At 42.3% G+C, this 22,579-nt stretch overlaps 1 protein-coding gene across 1 annotated transcript; it reads left to right on the top strand.

The window, feature by feature from the left end:
* The first annotated feature begins 4,765 nt into the window (after positions 1-4,765).
* Positions 4,766-7,820, top strand: NR0B1 (nuclear receptor subfamily 0 group B member 1). The gene is made up of 2 exons (XM_071430364.1): positions 4,766-5,675; positions 7,266-7,820. The coding sequence occupies exons 1-2, from the start codon at positions 5,096-5,098 to the stop codon at positions 7,508-7,510; spliced, it is 825 nt and encodes a 274-aa protein (XP_071286465.1). The 5' UTR covers positions 4,766-5,095; the 3' UTR covers positions 7,511-7,820.
* The last annotated feature ends 14,759 nt before the right edge of the window (positions 7,821-22,579 follow it).

Consider the following 22,579-nt stretch of genomic DNA (forward strand, 5'->3'; position numbering starts at 1 on the left):
ATGCTACCAGGTTAGAAAGGAGATTTGGTTCACCAAAGGAGCAGGTGTGTGCCAGAGCTGGGACAAGGAAAGCAGCAACAACAGCACTTTTGTGGGAGTCACCTCTCTGCTCCAGTGAGCTGCTAGATTGGCTCAGGAGGGATTAGGGGACTGCACCCTGAAGCATTGCACACTGACAGATGTTTGGGAGCCCCATGAACCCACTTTGGGCCAAAATATAAGTTATTACTTATATCTAAACACTGAAACCCCAATAGCATATCTAAATATGCTTATACAGTTTTGGATTGCTGGGGCCCACAGCTCTTTACAAAGCCCAAAGATCAATTAATCTTTTTTTAATGGGAAACAACTGAGTGCCTTTCACTGTAAAAGGTTTACAAGTTTGCTTCTTTGCCTAATTTTGCCCACCCCAAAACCTAGTTAACTCTAACAGAGTAACTAGCATTAGGTAAGGTGAATTAGCATATGGGTACATATTAACATAAGGAAAAAAGGCCAGGCCTGGGGTATGTGAGGCCTCCTTAAATTTACTATCTGCCAGTGGAAATATGACAGTGGAGTGCATGGTCCAATAAGAGTAAATTGATATTCAGAATTGCTATTTCTGCATCCAAACTGCCATGGGCACATTTTACAAAGAACTGACATCATCATCATCATCATCATCATCATCATCATCATCATCATCATCATATTATTATTATTATTATTAGTAGTATTATTATTATTGTTCCCTTTTGCATGTTCTGGTTTCTTTAAGATGTGTTAAAAGGCTGATTTTGTACCATTCCACTTTATACCAGATTAGATGTCATCTGCTTTCAAGCATCTGGCAGGAAGGTCTAAACCTGGAATAAACTCCTTTTTATATACTCTGGCTAATTCCATAAAAATGTCACCACATGCTCATCCTGCTCCAGAACAAGCACATACTGTTAGGTGATACAGAAACACTGTCAAATCACAGTCTTAGGGAAGCTGAAAAGTTCTGGAATTTCTGGTCATCATCTCTCTGGACCTGGGTCCACCTCAGCTACCTTTGGCCCAAGCTCCCAGGATGCTCCTCCTCAGGAATCCGTTGTCCCTCCAGCAAGGGGACAATGGTGCCATCAGGAGTGTGTGGTACAGCACATAGGTAGAACTACTTTTCCCTTAATCCCCGCATTTCAAAAAACACCCCAGGAAAAAATAGGGGAAATGTGAATGGTGGTCAGTCTAACTAACAGATAGTCACAATGAGAAAAGAATGAAAAGCAGCAATATACTTAAATTCTAAAACCTTGTTTTAACAAAGCATTTATTTTTACATGAGACATATTGCTTGTCACATCCTTATAGCAATATTCCACATTAAACTTTGTTTTTCTGTAGAAAAAAAGTTAACCTCTCTTATGCTAATCACCACATTGAGTCTGCTTTACATCTGATCTTAAAATCATATTTTATTTTTCAGGACTTACACTAAAAGTAATAGTGTGCATTTATAGGACATCAGGATCAAATTCTATGCTAGAAAAAAGCTTTTCTCAAGCTAATGGTGCACTGAAGCACCAATGGCATAAAAACAAATGCTTGTTTGGTCTTGTTCTGGAACTGAAGTCTTGCCCTCTGGCCAAGAACCAAATGTGCTACCAGATGAGTGATAGGGAGACACTGAGCAGCAACAGGAGTGAGTGAGGCTGCCAAGACTGCCCTGTATCACCTCCATATCCAAGGCTTTGTCTGAGTTAAAGAAACCCTGTAACCACAAACACACACACACACAAAACCAACCCAAAACAAAAACAATCCAAAAAAGCCCCAAACAATACAAACACACAATCCTTTGTCTGGAAGCTTGTCAACCTATTCATGACTGTACCACAAGGAGCTTGGTAATACCCATGTAACACCAGATCTTCCAGCAGAAACCAGGCACTTTCCCTTTATGCTAAAAGGGTTTTCATGCATTTTCCATCAAACAGTTTGGTTTCTGTTAGGGATTTTGGTTTTGGTTGTGAATAGAATGCTTTGTTGTTAACTTAGTTTGAATGCTATGGACAGGCAGAACCCAGATTTGTAAATAAAGACTGAACAAATTGCTAAATACCAACATGAAAACCACAAATAAATATTTATAGGATAAATAAATTAAAACATTCTTAATGTTTTAGCTCAGAAATAGATGATCTACCCTAAATAAAATAAACTTCCATGTGTATCTGAGTACATTAAGAATTAGAATGAGAGAAATGAGTGTTTACATGCACTTGTCAGAGAAGGAAGTACACCTGTAACTGCAGCAATGTGATTTCTGGCACTGCATAGTAAACCAAGTTTTGGTTACAGTGTGGGGTATACATTTTGTTATAATTATCAAAGACAAAGTTTTTTTGTATAAGTTTGTTTAGAAAATGAAGAGTCAGCAAAATCATTATATAACAGACAAATTGCATCTACATTTGAGAGTTGTTTGAAAAAGAAATACCTTGAAAAATTAAACACCTGCAACCAATATTGCTACACTGGGAAAAAGAAATCTATTGTAGACTTGGTATAAAAGTTATATTTACAAATATTTCCTTTGTCTATAGCCCTGTGTAAGCAGCATCCTCCCATAATAAGCAGAACATTCCCACAGTTGGAGTCCAAGGTCAAAGCTGCAAAGGCAATGATTCCAGTCTCAGCTGCACCGTGCTTTCCCATAGATATTTTCCAAGTTACAAATTCATAAAAAACACATCTAGATTCCATGGTCAGGCTAATGATCTGTACCTCATAGGAGAAATGCTGCTAAAGACAACTAAAAGCTTAGCAATACTCTTTGTAAAAATTGGCAAGATTTACCTCTGAAGTTAGTGAACAACCCCTTCCCCAAAAAAAAAAAAAGGAAAAAGACAAAAAGGGCTCAAAGAAACCATCCAAAATCTTAATGCAGAAGAAACACTGATGACTAGAAGAGGAAACAACCTAGAATGGCAAAGAAATATTCTAGACAAATAAATGACTGTTTTGTCATTACCAGTGATACTACCCAAATGAAAAAGTTGGTAATATTTAGCATTAGTACATTTGTTTTGTAAATCTAGCATCTTTTCTTTCTTAAAGAATGTTTGGTGAAACCACTGACCTGTCAGCAAACTTTAGACATCACTGAATTGGTGCACTGTAGCAGTTCTCTTCCACTGCAAAGCCAATAAAGGGCTTTATCATCTTTGGGTCTGTGGAAAATGCATTTCATAGGTAAAACCAAAAGTATGATAACCTAGGTGTTGGACAGCTTGTGTTTGTAAAACAAGGTTTACTCGAGAGAGGTAGCCCATCAGTGTTTTATATAACTTTGTAGAAAAGTGCCTTACAAAAAGCACAAATCATTTTTAAAGAATATCCCCTCTGAGTCCAATTGTGAAGAAAAACTTAGAGGGAAAAGACTGTGTGACTCTATAACTGTGTAAGCTGCAGGGTAGGACTGACTTCAAAGGGAAAAGAAGTTGCCAAGATCCAGCCCAAAATTGTTTTGTTTTTACAAAATCCAAAGCACTCAATGGTATTTGCATAAAAACCCCCAACAAACCAACTAACCAAACAAAACCCAAAACCCTCAAAATTAACAAAAAACCCTCCAAACCCCAAAACAACACCAAAGCAAAAAGCACTTTTATGGAAAGAAAATGCAGCTTTTCAAGGGTGATTTAGTCTTCTCTTGGTAGCAGATACTGGTGGAAAAGGTACAGAATTTTGCTTAAAACCAACTACTTTCTCTAATTCTCTGTCAAGGTTCTTCCAGATCACATGAACCAGAAAATGTTTCTGTTTTAGCCCATATGCAGGAGATAGAAGTAATTTCATTTTCTGTAGTGTTTATCCACTCTGCTGCACCCACTTTGATTTAGCCCAGATGAGAAGGTGTTTTATTTTTCATTCAAGAATCCATATTTGTCAATCACGAGTCCCTTGTCCCTTCTGTGTAAACATCAAGGCCTGGAGGGATGGGAGGATTCCTTGTTTTGGAGTTCATATGACACTTGGAGGACATGGGTCACAGAAAAGTAAATATCTAAGAGGAGGGATTCATGGAGAAGCAGAGCCTGAAGGGATAATGCAAACGGGTGGAACAAAATGACATCAGAAAGATGGGCCAGGTGCTGACAGGCAGAGCAGGGGAATTATTGATGGGAGTGGTTCCATGGGGGATCCCAATGGGTGCTGCAGCTGCACCAGCCCCAGGGCACCCTGACAGGGCCTTGTTTGCAACCCTCACAGAGCACCCATTTGGGCAGGGACGTGTCCGACTCTCCCTCCCGCATGGCAGCACTGTGCAGTTCATTGGGCACACAAGGCATCACTCCTTAGGGCAGGCATTGACAAAAGTCCTCGATGTCATTAGTGGGGTCACCTTTTTCCCCTCCGGCGGGAATTTAACAATTTGGCCCAATTCAGCGCTCCTTTCTTCACCAATGCACCCTTTCTCTCTCCTCCCGAGACCTCTCGGGTGCTTGTGAAGGCAGCGGGGCTGGTTCTCATTTCTCGGTGGGGTCCCGCAGGGGCGGGAGCTGCTCCCTACAGTGGCAAAACGCGAGAGCAGCAGGAGCTTCCCTGCCCTGCCTTGCCCTGTCGAAGCATCCCGGGATAACATCAGCCGGGATGGGACTCGGAAAGAGGGGCCGGGAAGGGACATCCCGCGGCCCCGCGCTGGGCGAGGGGGCTGCAGTTTGCCGCTGGTCGCGCCGCAGCCTGCGGGCAGAGGCGGCCGGCTCGCCGGCTCCCCCCGGGTATCGCTGTCTCAGGGAAGGAGGAGGAGGGTTTGGTTATTTTTTTTCATCTCCTCTCCTCCCCCCGCCTCTTTTCCAGCCAGTAAAGAGTGTCTGCCCCTTTGAGCGGCCGGCACAGCGCCTGCGGCTGCACACACACACACACACACACACACACACACACACACACACACACACACACACAGACACGCACACACCCCCGCCGGCTATAAATAAGTTACGGAGCCGGGCAGAGGGCGAGCGGTGCGAGCGGTGCGCGTCTGCCGGCGGGAGCAGGAGGCCGGGACCGCCCCGCCGAGCCTCCCCGGCTCAGCCCGGCCCCCGCCGGCCCCGCGGGTGCCATGGCGTGCCGCTGCTGCGCGGAGGGCCGGCGGCACAGCAGCATCCTCTACAGCATCCTCCGCAGCCAGGAGGAGCGGGCGGCGCCGGCGGCGGGGCCGGCGCCCCGGGGCTGCCCGTGCGGGTCGCGGCGGAGGGTGGCCCTGCGGAGCCCGCAGGTGGCTTGCAAGGCGGCCTCGGCCGTGCTGGTGAAGACGCTGCGCTTCGTGCAGAACGTGCCCTGCTTCCAGGAGCTGCCGCTGGAGGAGCAGCTGCTGCTCGTCCGCAGCTGCTGGGCGCCCCTGCTGCTGCTGGGGCTGGCGCAGGAGCGGGTGCACCTGGAGACGGTGGAGAGCGCGGAGCCCAGCATGCTGCAGCGCATCCTCACCGCCCGGCAGCACGGCGAGCGCCCACCGGCACCGGCACCGGCACCGGCACCGGCACCGGCACCGGCACCGGCACCGGGCCGGCCGCACCACGGCCCGCACCTGCCCTCGGCCGGCGAGATCCAGGCTATCAAGGGCTTCCTGGCCAAGTGCTGGAGCCTGGACATCAGCACCAAAGAGTACGCTTACCTCAAGGGGACGGTGCTCTTCAACCCGGGTGAGTGGCCGGGCGGGGCAGCGGGGTCTCTCTGCCACAGGGGAGAGCCCGCTAGCATCCCCAGGGAAGCGGGGCAGACCCGGGGCTTTCCGCGGGGTCAGAAAGGTGCTGGAGGAGAGGGACGCGGAGCAAAGTTTCACCTTCTGCCCCCTCCGCAAGACCCCGGCCGCAGGCAGGGAGGGAGTCCGGCTGCAGCTCGGTCTGGGGTCCGGAGGGCTGGCGCTTTCCACAGATGCTTTCCACGAACAAAGCGAATTCCGGGCGCCTGGCAGTCGGTTAGAGAAGGCTGGGAGACAGCAGAGGCTCCTTGCTCGTTTCCCTGGAGCGGCGGGATCTCTCCTGCCCGGCCCGAGGGGAGCGGCTCTGCCCGTGCCGTGCCCGGAGATCTGCGCGCCCCGCAGGGCAGGGAAGGCTCGGGGCTTCCAGCAGCAAAGTGCTGCTGTGGCTCTGGGTGTAGCACTTATGATCGGGGTATTATTACTTTTTTAAAATTTTTTTTCTTTTTGCCTTCTCTCTTTGTGGAGAATCGCATAGATGCAGCTCTACCAAGTGACTTATTATCGGGTTGTTGACTGACCTGGAAGGCGGTCAGGCTATGGCATGTGGATATGGCACTTCCCAAGAGTGGCAGTATCCTGTGAAAGCGGGACAGGCTCTGCTGGTGCTCCCGCTGCCAAACTGGGAGTTATTGATGGTTAGGTTCCTGTAGTGGTACTTTGCATTTATCATCCTGCTTTTGTAGCTTTGCTTTCTATACAGATAAGAGAGAAAAGTTACAATAGTTAAGGCCAAGCTTATGTTACACAAGTCAAATTTGGAAGCTGGTGTAATGCAAAAAGACAGAGGCATTGTTCTGGAAGGAAAAATTTCTTCTCTGAAAGGGTGGCCAAGCACTGGAACAGGCTGTCCAGGAAAGTGGTTGAATCACCATCCCTGAAAGTGTTCAAAAATGTGTAGATATGTTGCTCGGGAGAATGGTTTAGTGCTGGACTTGGCAGTGTTAGGTTAATGGCTGGACTCAGTGATCTTGGAGGTTTTTCCACTCAAAATGATTCTATGGTCACATAAAGCCTTAATTCTGCACCTTCCATCTTTCAGTATCCTTACTGTCATTCATTGGGAAACTTCCTGTCTCATGCTGGAGTCAGTACTTCTTGCCACTTATAAACTGGAGTAGAAGCAGTAGTCAAAAGAAGCCTTAAATGTAAACAATGCATTTTTGCAGAAGTGAAAAATTGAAAAAGTTATTTTTCTTGTCTTCCCCGCTGTAATGGTGTTTTGGAGAGCATTCTTCAATCAAAGTTTTTATCAACTAATTTGTTTAACACCTAAGTGAATGTTGACAAACATCATGTTTTAGGTTTGTGAAGAAGAGTATTAAATATCCAGAAAACCAGTATGATAAGAATTTGACCTGCCCAATAAAATTTGGCATGTTGGCTTTGCATATAAGAAGTCCTCTAGCAATTTAATTTGCTTCTTTCCTTGAGTGATAATTACAGTCTGTGAGCTGTTAGGAGTTGTTCTGTAAGAATAATATTGTTTTATAAACAAAAATATATAAACAAAATAATTGATTTTTCTTTTCAGATCTACCTGGACTGCAGTGTACTCAGTACATTGAAGGATTGCAGAGGGAAGCACAACAAGCTCTAAATGAACATGTCAGACTCATTCACAGAGGTGATGAAGCCAGATTTGCCAAGCTGAATGTTGTTCTCTCCTTGTTAAGATCTATTAATGCTAATGTGGTTGCTGAATTATTCTTCAGGCCCATCATTGGAGCAGTGAACATGGATGACATGCTTTTGGAAATGCTTTGTGCAAAATTATAATTAAAATTATAAAGGTGTGTAAAATAATGACAAGAAGTCCGGTGCAAAGGAAGCCCCAGAGCAGGATAGTGTAAAGTATTGTAAATAAACTAACTTATTGTTTTTACATAGATAGTATTTTTGTATTCCATAATAAAATATTCTTCAAATTCTGGAAGTAATTTTTATTAAACACAGTGGTTTTGGAATAAGGTTATGCTCATCAGAACAAGCTTTAAGGTTGTAGAGAATGTTCATATCCAAAGCTGACAGACTGTTCTTTTACCCTGCCTCTAGAATAAAGAACATATTTACTATATTGTACTTTCAAGGTGAGTAATCCCTGGTTTTTCAAAATAAGCAGAGTCTTGCTGCTATTCTTATTACTTCTATTGACTTTAAAGGGTCAAATCTGTGAAGGTTATTAAATATTCACTCAAGGTTTTCTTCCATATGGGGAATATGTGTTAGGAGTATTTTGAGGCTTAATGAACCTTAAAGTAGCTTCATCAACTCAAATATTTGCAGTAAAACATTCCATTCAATGAAATAAATCTTTTCCCCAAACCAAAAAACAAATAAAAACCCCCTCCAAAAATATCCAAACAGCAAATGTTAATTAGGGTCAGCAGGACTAGCAGGGTGGACTCCACATTTTTATTTAATCTAGATATCTGCTAACTGGGACTTCAAAAGTCAGATTCTCCAGACTACTTATTCCTACTGACAAACCAAATTATTATGCTGAAACATGGTGTACCACAGGTACTTCCATCACAATTTGTCACAATTTGACATGTGATAATGACTTAATTAAGCCTAGAGCTTAACATTTTATTTTATTTTATTTTATTTTTTACTATTTTATTTTTTTATTATTATTTTTTATTATTTTATTTTATTTTTCTTGGACTCAATCCTTTCTCCCAAAGTCATTGTGTTTTCATTGGAAAAATACCCTGTTTTAAAAGAATGCAAAATAAAATAAAAAGGTAATAAAATTATAAGGTAAAAAAAAGGTAATAAAATTATAAAGGTAAAATCAGTGATTTAAGGGGGATTTGTCTCATAGTTTTCCTTTCTTTGCATTCAATTTTCTAGCTTTTCCCTAGGGGAATATTGGTAAAGAAATCAAGAGTGAAGTGTGACAGTGCTCCCAAAGTAAAAGGCATCAGTAACTCCATGTATTGTTCAGACATATATTAACCACCAGCAACAGTGTGTTTTGTTTTTTAAAACACACTTAATAAAGTTGAAGGAGTTGCTCTCCTTGACAGGAGGAGTGCAGGGGAGAGAGGAAGGAGCTGGAAGAGCTTTCTTTTGCTGCCACCTTGCGCAAAGGACAATCACAGCTCCTACCGAGGTAAGGAGCAGGGGCACTCTTGTTGGCTTGTACCAACAAGATAAAACCCAGATAAAACTTATGGGAAGCAGAAATTGTTTGAGAAATAGCCAAACATTCCTAGGTGTACAGGTTCATTCAGAAATATCACTGAGATTTGTATTGCTATGGCACTAAGGATCTCCTCATGGGCTTTGACACTGTCACTGAGGAAAAGTAACCGAGCAAGAAACACAGCCCCCATCCCAAAAAACAATGGTGATCCATAAATGAGCAGGGTTCTGGTGCTCACATAGCTCTGTGTAGGCTTGAGGAACTTCCCAAAATTCAAAAGAAGAAAAAAAAATGTAAGTAAAGTGATCTTTACTACTAGCCCAGACTTCAGATCAGTTCAGACCCTAATAGAGCAGGCTTAGTTTTTATATTAGGTTGATCCTTTTATATGTACACACATGTATATGCACACCTATGACAAACATCTACATGTGGATAATATCTATTATGCATGTGTAAATGTTCTGTGAGTTTACAATAGCTTTTGGACTTATGTTATCTCTGTAATACAAATATGCATATATGTTTCCCTCTTTGTAGGCAGCACACCAGCTCACAATAGTTAGTTTTCAAGGATATCTGACAAAGAGACCCCTTTCCACAAAAGCAGAAAGCATGATGCTAAAACATTTAAAGAGGGGGTAGTGGCAGGTGGTGCATCTTGGGTAAGGACTAGAGAGAACTCCAACAGCCTCAGATTGAAACAACTTCATTGCCACACGGAATTCATTAATACTCACACTAATGTTCAGACTTCTCTCCTAAGTGGCAGAAGAGACTTGTTTGCAGTACTCCTAACAATGAACTTTAATAGCTGAGCCTTGGTCACAGGCCAGCATTTTCACCTGAACAGTCACCTTGAGACATCTTGGGTCTATTGTGCCACTAAATACTGTAGTTTTCATGACTCAGGGGTACCTGCCTACATCCCCAGGTTTGTTGTCTCAACAAATTCTATATTCTGCTCAATTTTCTGAATTTGTAATGAAAAATGTGCACTGCAAATCCACCTTGAACTGTATCATATTTCTCTTGGACCAGCAATACTGTTAGTCATTCAGCTGTTGTCTATTCTAATGGAAGCACCTGGGAATGGTAAGTAGGAAATCTGAATGTGGAAACAAATTTGTCAAGGTTTTTGCATAGAACTGTCAAAAAAAAAAAAAAAAAGGCTTTTCGTAGGCCAGATTAAGAGGAATGACAAAGCAAGACACTAAAAAGAGATTTGTAGGAGGAACCAAGCTGAAGAGTTGCGAGAACTGTGCAAGAATGAAGAGTTGGTGTGATTCTGGAATGCAGTGGGGAAGGGTCTGATTTCAGTGTGGGGACAATGTGCTAGGAGCTGAGTAGAAGGAGCTGGAGAGAGCTTGTAATTCACAGAACAAGCCAGAGGCTGGGCAAAAAGGTCACTGTGGGAGCATTCATCTGTCAAGTCCAGAAGATTTGCAGAGCAGGGAAGAGCCCATCCCAGAAGCTGACACTGAAGAGGACACAGGCATCCCCCTGACTGCTGGGACAGGTGCCCTGTTCTGTCCCTGTTCTCTCCCTGCTCTCTCCCTGCTCTCTCTCTGTTCTCTCCCTGCTCTCTCCTTGTTCTCTCTCTGTTCTCTCTCTGCTCTCTCCCTGTTCTCTCCCTGTTCTCTCCCTGTTCTGTCCCTGCTCTCTCCCTGTTCTCTCTCTGTTCTCTCTCTGCTCTCTCCCTGTTCTGTCCCTGCCCTCTCCCTGCTCTCTCCCTGTTCTGTCCCTGTTCTCTCCCTGTTCTGTCCCTGTTCTCTCCCTGCTCTCTCCTTGTTCTCTCCCTGTTCTCTCCACTGCTTTTGCTGATGGCAGCTGTGCAGGGGTGAAGATTGAGCTCCTCAGCCTTTGATAGCATGCAGTGCTCACAGAATTAAGCAAAACTCCTCAGATCTTTGGCCCTGGGTGCTCTACAGCAGCTTTTTCTGCTTGGTAGGAGAAGTACTGAGCTAGATCCCTTTCTGTCCTTTGCAGGGTGGGTGAACTCTGGCTCAGATAACCCAAATGGCCATGGCCACTGCTGTGGCACAAGGGGTGATCTTTGTGGTTATCCTGGGCAGCAGGAATAGGAAAAAGCACTGGAGGCCACAGGGAGGCAGGGTGGGAAGCAAAGTGGCCATTCAAGGATGCTTCTTGGTGATGTAGCCTTTACTAGAAGAAGGGGGACAGGTCAAGACCCTCCCACAGCCTCAGGTAGTGTGTGAGAGCTCTGTTTGTCAGCTGCCTGGGGCTCCTGAGGAGATAAAAGCCTCCAGCCCTGCCTGCTGCTGAGCAGTGCTGTGCTGGGAGCTCTGAACTGTGCTGGGAGCTCTGAACTGTGCTGGGAGCTCTGAACTGTGCTGGGAGCTCTGCACTGTCACATGCAGCTCAGAATTTCTTGTCATGTTCCTAGATGTACCAGTAAAGATTGCTTTTTGTGGGAACCCAGGACATTCCTCTGGCTGTCCAGGATGGCCAGGACCCCTGCCAGAGGTCTCAGAGACCCTGGCACAGAGCCCAAAATGCCTGTGGTTTTGATTATGACCTGTGGAGCAAGTTACCAACCTTAGATGAAGATCTGCAAGCCATGAAAAATTAAGTAGAATGACAGTGAATTTATCCCAAGGTGAAAAAGTAGATTTTGGGGTTTCTAGAATGGGGGTTCAGAGGGCAAGATGGAGGGATCTGGGCATGTCCAGCCTTTCTCCTTCTTCTTCTTGGCCTCCATCTTCTGCTGTGATGTTGGCACTTTTACATTGGTTTAGAGTAGAAGCTCACTGTCTAACATAGGTGATAGGTATTGGAAAGTAATTGTAAATATTGTACACGTAGTTTTTAGTATAAAGACATAACACCACCCTGGGGGCAGGCAGAGTGCCTGGACTGTCTTGCTGGACAGACCTTGGCAGGACAGGAGAAAGAATTTTATAGATAAGATACAAGAAACAACCTTGAGACCGGGAAATGAAGAGCCCTGACTCCTTCTTCAGGCACCAGGCGGGGAAAAGAGAGTTTGGAACTCTTCTTGGGGTCACTGACCAGTGAGAGATCCTGACAGCTTTTCAGATCAGATATTGACATGGCTTCTGAGGATATTTTAGCATTTTCTCTGCTTGCTCTCTATCCCTGTCATTTCAGGCACCATTTTTTTCCAGCCCTCCAGGGTGTTAGAGGCATTTTAATTAAGAGCAGTGTCCCAAGCAATGTAACCCTGCAGTCCCCACCGTGTGTCTCAGGCAGAGGCAGAGCTGTACAAAGAGCCATTCCCACCCAGCTCAGCAGAGATTCCCATTGCTCCTGGCCAGGCCTGCCCCTCCAGCAGTCCAGACAACGGCTTCTAATCACAAAGCACCATGTGCCAGAGCAGCCTTGCCATGTCCTTCTCTCTGAAGAGATCTGAGAAAGGATAATTTAAAAACCAAGCTGCATTTTCAGTTGTATGAGTGCTTCTTTTAGATAAGGAAAAGCATAGCACTTATTTATAATCTTACTTTTCCAAGTTTAATATGTAACCTTTGTTTTGGTAACCTTTCTAATAGTTTGCTTTAAACTTGTAGCATTTTGCTGTTGTGGGTAGACTGTGAACATTGTTAATGCCTCATGAGTAGTAACTTTCTTACCAAAGGTGGGATTCTGCAACTTAAATTTTCTTGGTTTGAATTGGCCTCAAATACTGGCTTGAAATTATGCTAGTCAGTCACTTTCATCTCTTTTCAGACAGAATTTATTCCTCTAGTGGACCTTCAGGGCATTGCAATTTATCAGTTTTTAATTCACTGAAATAAAGTCCTGAACGGTGAAAGCAAATATTATATCCAAAAAAAAAAATGAAATTTCGAGATGCAGCTTGAGATTTGAACACATATATTGTCTTAGGACTCCTAATATTTATTTTAGATTATGGAAGTGTAGTATTTTAAATCTGAAAGTACATGAGTAAAATTCAATAGCTGAGACAAGCAGAGACTGTCAGAGGAACTTTGACAAAAATATTCCTAAATCTACAAGCTCTGTGAGGTCACAGGGCTTATAGACTTATCAGTTCTATGTAAATCCACAAATCATTCACATTGTTGATATAGATCACATTGTTGATAGGAATGGGTAGTCATTTCACTGCTTGTGTCAGTATGAAATTGGTCCAGCTTCCCTTACATATTCACAACATGCCTAGATGCAGTAAATAACCACACAAGTGTTATGAAAACATTTGTGATACACAGACCCTTTTTCTTCTGTGTGTAGTTGTTATTTACTTTTTTTGTATAAGGGAAATTATACTCATTTCAGGTTCAGAAAAAAAGAACCTGTTCTTCAATTGTGTAGAAGCACTCACTGTTTAGTCACATGGGATGAATTTCACCTTGCTGAAACTGAGCAGTCTGAAAATTTAACATCCAGTCTTGTTGGGGCGTCTGGGCTGTGTTGGAGAGGATGGAGAGACACAAAGATCTCCAGCTTCCTTTTGATCCCAGCATCCCTACTGTAGGGTGGCATCATGGATTTGTACTTTGCAGAAAAAGGCTTGATTCAAGTTATACACTGAACTGTCAATCACTACAGTCTGGTAAAGTGAAATTTTAGAGTCCTTACAGTTTGGTAAAGTGAAACTTCTGGGAAAACCATCAGCCATCTTCTCCCAGCTGAGACCACAATGAAGCTTCTCACGTTTGCACATACCCATACACACACACATAGCAAAATGTAGCAGGACAATTCATATTCTGTTCTTCTAGTGGGGCTGAGTTAATAGAAATAACAAAAAAGTCAGTAAAGCCTCCAAACACAGAGAAAAAGTATTTAGAAAAAACTACTTTTGTACATGTAACTACATTTACCCTAGGAGCAGGCCTGCAGTTCCAAGTTTTAAATACACAACTAATATCTGCCATCTCTAAGTAAAAACTAGCTGAAGAAAATGAATCTGTTTTTCAAAGAAAGAGACAATCCAGTTAATTTTGTCTCTTTGAAACTGGAATCAGTAGATAGGGTTGACTGATCAAATGATAAAAAAAATCAGTACTGGAACTAAGGGGTTTTATTGTTATTATAGGGGCTTTAATTTTTTATTTTACTATTTTTCCCATGCTATCTTTACCAGATCAGGGAGATACAGGAATAGATGTGACTCTGCCTTCAAAATGTTGCAACTTAGCCAGCAGCAGCTGTTCAGTATACTACTTCTTGATGAGTACACTTCAGTGCCCTGAAGAACCAGAGCTGGAGGAGATCTTTAAGAAGATTTTCCACAAAGCTGAGGAGCAGTGCTGCATTTCTAACTCTAGAATAATTAGGTGGAAGTCCTGCCTCTCCATCAGCTGACTCTCAAACAAGGTAAAGAGAACAAAATCCTATTGCAGTAGGATCTGAGGTCATCTGAGCTGGGAATTTCAGCTGTTCCCAAACAAGATCAAATGGCTGACATAGCATTTATGACCTGTAATTTATAAGTTGTTTCTAGCTGATTTCCAGACATACTAATCTGTGCAGAAATTGAAGGAGGTAAGACTGATGCTTGAATGGGTTCTGATAAAGAAGTCCCAAAACTCAAGAAGTTACCACCTTTAAACTGATTTTCAACATGTCCTTCCTATGATTTCTGAGATTTTGAGTTGTGAACAGAAAACTTTCACTGGCATTTGCTGTGGTCAAATTATCAGAGCCTACTTAACACTTTGAATTAAGGTGGGTGCATCATACAGCTGAACTCTAAGGCACTTCATGGCCATCAGCTGGAATTAGTTATTGTGTCCAGATATCCTGCTCAGAAGGATTCCAGCTCAATTAGAAGTGTGCCCTCGTGTAACCAGAAGCACACCCAAGCTACAGCCCAGCCCAGCCCAGCCCAGCTCTGCTCTGGGGTGGAACCAGAGTGTGATGCTGCAGTCTCCTCTCTCAGCTCTCTTCTTCCCTCCCTCCCAGTGGTTTTCATGGGAAGTGCATCAGACATGTGGGCTGAAAGGAAGTCGTGGCTCCTTCCAGTGAGGTTGTTGCTCTGGACAGCCCCACACACAGCAGCTTGCTCTGCTTTCTCCAGATGCATTGGGGAAGTTGTAGATCACTCCTTTCCTCAGTACTGAGCAATCCATGTTTGTGCTATCCGTGTCTTTCCCTCCTTGTCACTATCTTGCATGGTGGGACAAGAATTTTAAAGTATTTTCTACCTTGTTTATGGGACAAACACAGAGACCTTGTAAGTGTAAAGCAATTACTGATATCATGAAGGAGGAACAGCTTATTTAGTTTTGCCTGGCTCCTGAAGAGTCCAGTATTCTTGGGGTTGCTATGGTCTCAATGTCTTCTTAATGCAAACCACAGAAGTAATTCAGCAAATAAACCCTTTTTCCATCAGTTATTTTATCACAGAACAGCAAAGGTGACAAGAAAAAAATATGAAGAGAAGCAGTAAAGCTGAAACAGGCCATAAATTACAGTGGGTGTATATTCTGTTCTTCTACATAGTCATATGGCTGGGAGGGATTTCATGGTGTCATCTAATCCATCCTCCTGTCCTGACAGGATGAATGGTACACCATGTCATACATGGCAAGAGCTTGTCTAATCTGTCCTTAAACATTTTAGTGATGGGGACTCTATGACACCTCCATTCAGTCTATTTTTGTGTCACTACCCTTAAAATCCTAAAGTTTTCCAGGCATCTGAGCTGGCCCTTCTATATTGTTATGTAATTTCCCTTTTTCTTAACTTATTCCCCAGCCATGTGGACAAACTTTGTGGCAGAAGACCCTTGCATATTTGAAGGCTGTTAAGTTTACATTTTGTGGAAAGCTTCTTACCAGGATTCTTTCAATCACTCATGTACCCTAGAACCTCCTACACACCCATTTGGTCAGCATCTTTCTGAACTGCAACTCACAGATTTTCTACTGGAATAGAAAAAAAAAATACAAATTAAGAATTATAGTCCTCTATGATCCATTTACACTATCTTGTCATCAATCTTTAACCATCACAATGAACTTTTCCTATACATTTTTATAAGTACTTCTTTTATATCACTCTAGCACTTTCTGATAGTCAATAATCAGAGTTAAAAATATTTTCCAGCTTCAGTTCTAAACATTCTGCACAGATTTATACTGCATTTATACTTTTCTAATCTCATGGCTGTTGTATTTGATGTTATATGCAGTTATATTTGAAATATCTCTTGGACTTTCTTTATTCAAGGTGGTCTTGACACTTGTGAAATTTAAAAATAAGACTGTTCAAAACACTTAGAAATTCCCTAGTGGGACTGTTCTTAAACTGTCAGTGTGGGTGGATGAGCTTGGTGGATGGATAGTTTTCAGTGCCTAATTGCCCTGAATCTATGAAATGCAGTTCATTGCACCATCAGCATATGCCATTGTCTCAATGACCATTATTTTGTTTTCTTGACACAAATAGGTTGCACTTTATGGTGGGTTTTAATTTACTTATTTAAACTGTCTTAAACAAAGAAAGGAAAAGGAACCAAGTGCATGTGTAACATAGCAGTTCCTCTGGAATTAGTATGCAGAGAATATGAAAGAAAAACAGCTAATTTTGTTTGCAACAAGAAGAATGCTTTACATCAAAAGAAACACTATAATTTCTGCAGACCTTTTACTTCACAAACAACACAGGCTTTTCTACATCAGGAATTTTGCTGGAGAAGAGGAAAAATGAAATAAAATAAAAAGAAAGCAGAAAGATTAAAGGAGCATATGATGGCTGCTATAGAGCCTGGCAAAATCTGCTACCCAGCAGGTCTCCCTGTGTCTGCTGTGCCATACTCTGTCAAAAGCAGCTCCCAAGTGTGGTGAAGGAAATGTTAACGTTTCTAATCTTGGATGTATTCAATGGTGCCATCTCAGTTTCATCAAAAACCTGTAATAAAATACATCCAGAACATTTTCCCTCCTGAAAGCTTAGTGAAACACAGATGTTGCTGCTCCATATTTTCCCAGAGAGCCTCACCGACTCCTTTCACAGGAAATCTGGGCTTCCCATAACCCCATCATTGCCTCTAACAGCAGCCTGCCATTTCCATCAACATTTTGCTCTGCAGAATTGCTGTTATCGTGCAACACTGTGCTTCCAGCACATTAAACTGGTTAGAACTGAGGCAGCAGAAACCTATCATTGCTATTGCTGGGGAAGAAAGCAGATGCTGTTCATATGCATACTAAGAAATGAGCAGAAAAAAACCTCAACTGATGACTGTTTTGAAACTTAGAGAAATGTGAGAAAAAGCACAGTCCAAAAGGCAAGGAAATTACCTTTATCAATATTCACCTTAAGCCTGTAGAAGAATGATTGGGATCCATGCTGACATTATCAAAAGCTTTCTTTCTTGCTCATGTAGTTTTCAATAACAGGCTTATTTTCTCTCTCTCTCGAGACTGGAATAGACAATTAATGTTTTTAAACATCTATGGTTTTTTTTTTAGTAATCTGCACAATGAATATAAATCATCTGTATCTCACAGTGCTGCTTCATGAAAGTCAGTATTTTAATCTATTTTATTCTGTGACATCCTGTGGTTTTCCTTAAAATCTGATTTTTAAAAATCTCTATTGATAATTTTTTTCTTAATTTTAATAGTTTTCTCCCTAAAAATATTTTGCATACAAATATTAGTATGATCCCTGCTGAACACTTTCCAGTACTATCATGGGCACATGCATTCACATAAATTTTGTGTACCTAAGCAAGTCCTCATTTATGTGCCTAGTTATTAACTTTGAAGAAATACCACTTCTAGACACAGAGTTTTGAAAATGATGCTTTGTAACTTGAAGAATCTTCTTCCATTTGTAACTCAGCTGTCTGACATTTCATGATCTAACACTTAAGTGGCAGGGTACATTGAGATGTATTCATGTATTTGAATAATTTAACAGGGATTTTTAACTCTGCACACTGAGGCTGGCAGCACCAAGTGAGAATCTCATGGCAATCATGGTGACCAGTGGGCTCTCAGGGTAGATATTTCTTCTGACAAGTGAAATAAATCTGTCCCATCAAAGGAAAGGGCTGCCTTCAGGAAGCCAAGCAGCAGACTTGTTAAAACTGCTGGTCATTCTCTTGGAGGCATTTGGAATTGGAAATTCCAAATATATAAAGTGTATCAGGGCTGGACCTGACAGCTTGAGGAAGACAGGCCTGCTGCCACTCCGTGTCCCCAAATCCAACTGATAACAAGCTGAAAAATTATTGCCAGCAGGCACAGGGCACATGTAGAGATGTGTGGCAGTGCAGGTCAGTGACAGACACCCAGGGCATTCCCAAAGCACAGGCAGCACCCCCAGCCCTGTCCTGCTCCCTGTCTGGCTGGGCAGGACTGCAGACCAAACGTGGGAGTCCAGGAGCACGAGGGATCCATGCATGAGCTGGATCCAGCCAGCAGCAGGGCTGCTCCTACAGCTGAGAGATTTTCTCAGTCTTACTGAGGGCACCTGCACACGGGGCTCCAGGGATGCAGCTCCACTCCAGCTGCTGGCAGATTCACAGGCAGGCAGGGACACACACAGAGCATGAAAATTCCCTTGCTGGAAAGCACTTGAAGGTGAACTTTAACAAGTAGAGAGGCAGACTGTGATGATCAACACAGGGACAGAGAACTGCACTGACCAGACCTTGCTTATGTGTTAATGGACCCTTTTGCTCCCTTCCTTCCCCTCAAACTCCCCAAATCCTTTCCTTTTTCTCATCTTGGCGTCCTCCCTTAAGAATCCCATAGAAATCCTGTGCAATCCTAAAATGCTTTTCCCCTGCATCCCCTGATGTGCACCACCCCTAGACAGGAGCCATCCTTTGTCCAAAAGATGGCTCAGCCCCCAGTGACTCATGGTGACAGTTTTCACACCTGGACACTGGGACTGAGGCTCTGCTGGGGCAGCCCTGGACAAGGCCCAGACAGGATTCCCTTCCCTCTGAGTCTTGAATTGGGATTTCCCCCCTGCCTGATGTTGTCCCTCTGTGCTCCTCTGGGTTTATGGCTGCAGGGGTGGGCTGGGAACTGGCTGCACAGAGTGTTATTTGGGGTGTCTCTGCTCCACTGTCTCTCTGGGCCCTTTCATGGGTGTGCAGGTGAGCTTTTCTTAGATAACCTAACACGTTCATTTTGTCTTGTAACTACAGGGACCAAAAACTCAGTAAGGCTGAGAAAATCTCTCAGCTGTAAGAGAATAAAATAGATCTTAAGCTTCTGCCTTCTGAGATATCCCATGTGTTATTTTTTTAGTAATATATGATAGCTAGGGCCATTCTACTACAGATATTTTTTGCATGTTAGGCTGCTTTATCTCCCATCTTTCAAAATACACTTCCACGACTACAGAAATTATTTTTTTCTGTATTTCTTTGAAGAAGTTCAGGATGATAAAATCTCTTGATTAAATTTTGGTAGATCACAGATATTTTCACCAAAATTACATCAGTTATCATCTTGTCTACATTTGTTAGTTTTGGGGGCGGGTTCCTGAGATGTGATGATGGCGTGTCAATGAGTGCATTTTGATTCCAAAGCACTTTATAACAGTAATGTTCCTCCATGTAACTTCACAGTGCCACCTATACTTCCTCCTTGTAGTATACTATACCTTGACCAACACATTTAAACTGCAAACAATGTGAAGCAGAAAAAAGTCAAAGATCTATTGTGCAATTACAAAACAAGGTCATTAGCTTGGCAAATTCAGGCTAGGATGAGGCTCTCAGTTGCTATACATACAATCATGCAACTTCACTGACTTTTCCACAGGCTGGAGAAGCAACTTGAGCAGAACTTGGCCCGTGGCATGAGTGACATTTCACACAGCCGTGGTGCCACTTCGCCCACCCCTGTCCCCAGCCGTGTTTCAGCTGAGCTTCTGAGCACCAAACTCACTCCCCAGCTTCCTCACACAGTTGTGGTGTGACAGAACTCAGTAAAAACCTCCCTCATGTTCGAAGAGCTTAACAGAGTTTCCTAAGAGGCAAATGTGTTAGAAATGGATCTGAGACACCTACCCTGGACTGCAAAGTAGTGTTAAAACCAATGGGTAAGAAATGCTGTTAAGCACCTGAAAAAAATGGCCTTTTCTACTTTGCACCAGATCATTCCATATAAATTCTTGTTCAACATTATGTCCAGTGGGTGAGCAAGTGCTCCATGGAGTACAGAAGTTGTAAGACATGTTATGTTTAACCTGCAGAAGAAGCTGAAAATGTTCCCAGGTGCAGTGCTTGAACTTTTAACCAAATTCCTCTAGCACAACTAAAGGTGTAGTGTGAAAACTAAGGCTTGACTTGAACTGCAAGATAAGGGATAACTTGAAGAGATTATACTATCAAAGTAACTGTCCTAAATTTTTTCAACAGGTATGTATGAAAGGGAGCTTCTGCAGAAGTTTTGATTACTCAGGAAAAAAAAACCCCTTTCTTCTAACACAAATAGCCTCAACTAATTCCCTGCAAAATGTTGTCAAAGCTGTTTTATATTGACAGCAGTCCTAACCTTGCTCCTTTTGAAAATGAAATGGGAAAAGCAGACAGAATGTAATGGAATTGCTAGAGCTGGAAGCTAGACATAATATCAAGGTTAGTAGTGGAGAATATACAATAGGATTTTCAACTGTTAAGGAACTTGATCTTAACTCTTATCTTCAAAGGAAATACCTCTAACAAGCTGGCATTTTCCAACATGGTGAAAGGCAGGAATTTAAGGAGCAGACCCGAGGGAAGCGTGCTGCCTAGTGAGTTACCAACACCTACACACTGCAGCATTTTGATTTTTTTGAAAGCTTCTCACCCAGATACTATCCAGCCCCATCTGTGCTCAGCTTGAGAGCTCTGCTGCAGCCAGAGCTCAAAGCTGCAGGCCAAATTGGAGATGCATGAACTGATCAAAATTTCCTCTAATCCTACCTCCAGAATAAGTGACTGAAATGAATTCCATCAGCTCTATACATTTGCAGCACTGCCCCTGGCACATTTGAGTTGATTGGCTTATTGCCATAATGGTTTCAGGAATATACTGCGCTATAAATGCATGAGCTCTTCACAGCAGTGCATTACAATCAAAATTCCTACACATCTACACCTGCTATTATTTAAATTGCTCACTGCAACTTCATTGAACATGGCACTTTATTACAATGGATGCTCAGCAAGAAAATCAAATAGAAGAGGACAAAGGGATAAAATCACAAGAAAATGTGAGCACGTAATCAAAGGAAAAAATATGTAATGCTCTGGGATCTCTACTCTTATCCTCACAATATTAAATCATTCTCTTCTTGTCAGTAAGGGAGAATCTAAATGACTAAGAAGGCTAAATGCAAGTTTGCAATGCTGAAATAGACACTAAGGGGCGAAAGAAATCATGAGTACTTAAAAATCATCATCGAGCCTCCCTGCAAAATCAGCATAACTAGGAATTCATTCCAAGTGACTAAAAGTGTCCAAAAAGAACTCCAAATAAGCTTAATACATTTTTTTTTTAATGACTAATTTGGAGCACTATGTAAATCATACAGTGCCTCTAGAGAGGGAGAATATATTCAAAAATATGATGTACCTCAACTGTATTTTTCAGGGCTACACAGTCCAATGTCTCCACAGGCCCCATTCAGCAATGCAGCTGCATGAATCTTCTATTTCTATAGGCAGCACAGGCATGTGGCTCAATTGAGGTTTTTGGTTTTTTTCCTAACATGTGGGCCCTATTGGTTACCTTTCTTTAGATGCAGCTTCTCAGTCAGAAGAGCCAAACCCTCTGAGAATGTGTGATTCTATCAATATTAAAGCTTCAGGAATTGTGTGCATTTGATAGCAATTTTATTTGAAAGGAAATCTATTCCATTTTTTATAGTCAAATATCCTTCTTAAAGGCACTGAAATGAGATGCATTTTTTTTTAAATTCCTTGTCTCACTTTGCTTTTTAGTTTTACATTTGGCTTTGATGAGCATCAGTATAAAGCAGCAAGATGTAGGTTTGGTTGACAGCATTCTTCCTCTCCTCCCGTAACTGAGCCCCTCTGTAGATCGTATAAAAAAAATTGTGTTTGATTTACAATCAAAACAAAGGAAAATTTGAAATTCTCTGTGGAACAGAATTCTCATATTTTGTACAGCTTTACCATTGCATGTTTCTTTCACTAATGGCAGGTGAAATATTTGGACACACTTGGAAAGTAATTTCCATTGGATATTCTCTTCTGGTTAATAACTTTCCAGTAAACCAATGTATTACCTTAATTTTGCCTCTCCTAGGCATTCTCAACTTCGAAGAGACTCCTCAAAATCTCAGAGTAAGAGAAATTGTTTAGTTTAAAATCTGTAATGATAAGAGGACTTAAACACTTAAACAATAATAACCAACTTTATACTGACTCTTCAAAGTCAATCTGACTGTACTCTTTCCTATTTAACTACCCAGCTGATTTCTAAAAACAAAAAAATATTGTTAGTGAAATCTAAATTCTGTAGAATTCTAACTTCAGTGCACTTCTTACACCAGCTAGCAGAGAACTGCATGATTGTGTAATAATCTGATATATGCCTCTTCCTTTTCTATCTTCACCCCCCTTGTTCATGGATCCATCCATGTTCTCAGATATATAATGGGAACATATAATTCTGTGATATCTGTCACTGTTACACTGTTGTGCCATTTTTGCTGCTTACTGTTCTTGAAGACTCAAATACCAGAGTCACTTTGTGCCCACA

The sequence above is a fragment of the Agelaius tricolor genome, unplaced genomic scaffold, assembly GCF_023055355.1.
Source record: "Agelaius tricolor isolate 1412-34295 unplaced genomic scaffold, bAgeTri1.0.p SCAF_7, whole genome shotgun sequence".
NCBI lineage: Eukaryota > Metazoa > Chordata > Aves > Passeriformes > Icteridae > Agelaius > Agelaius tricolor.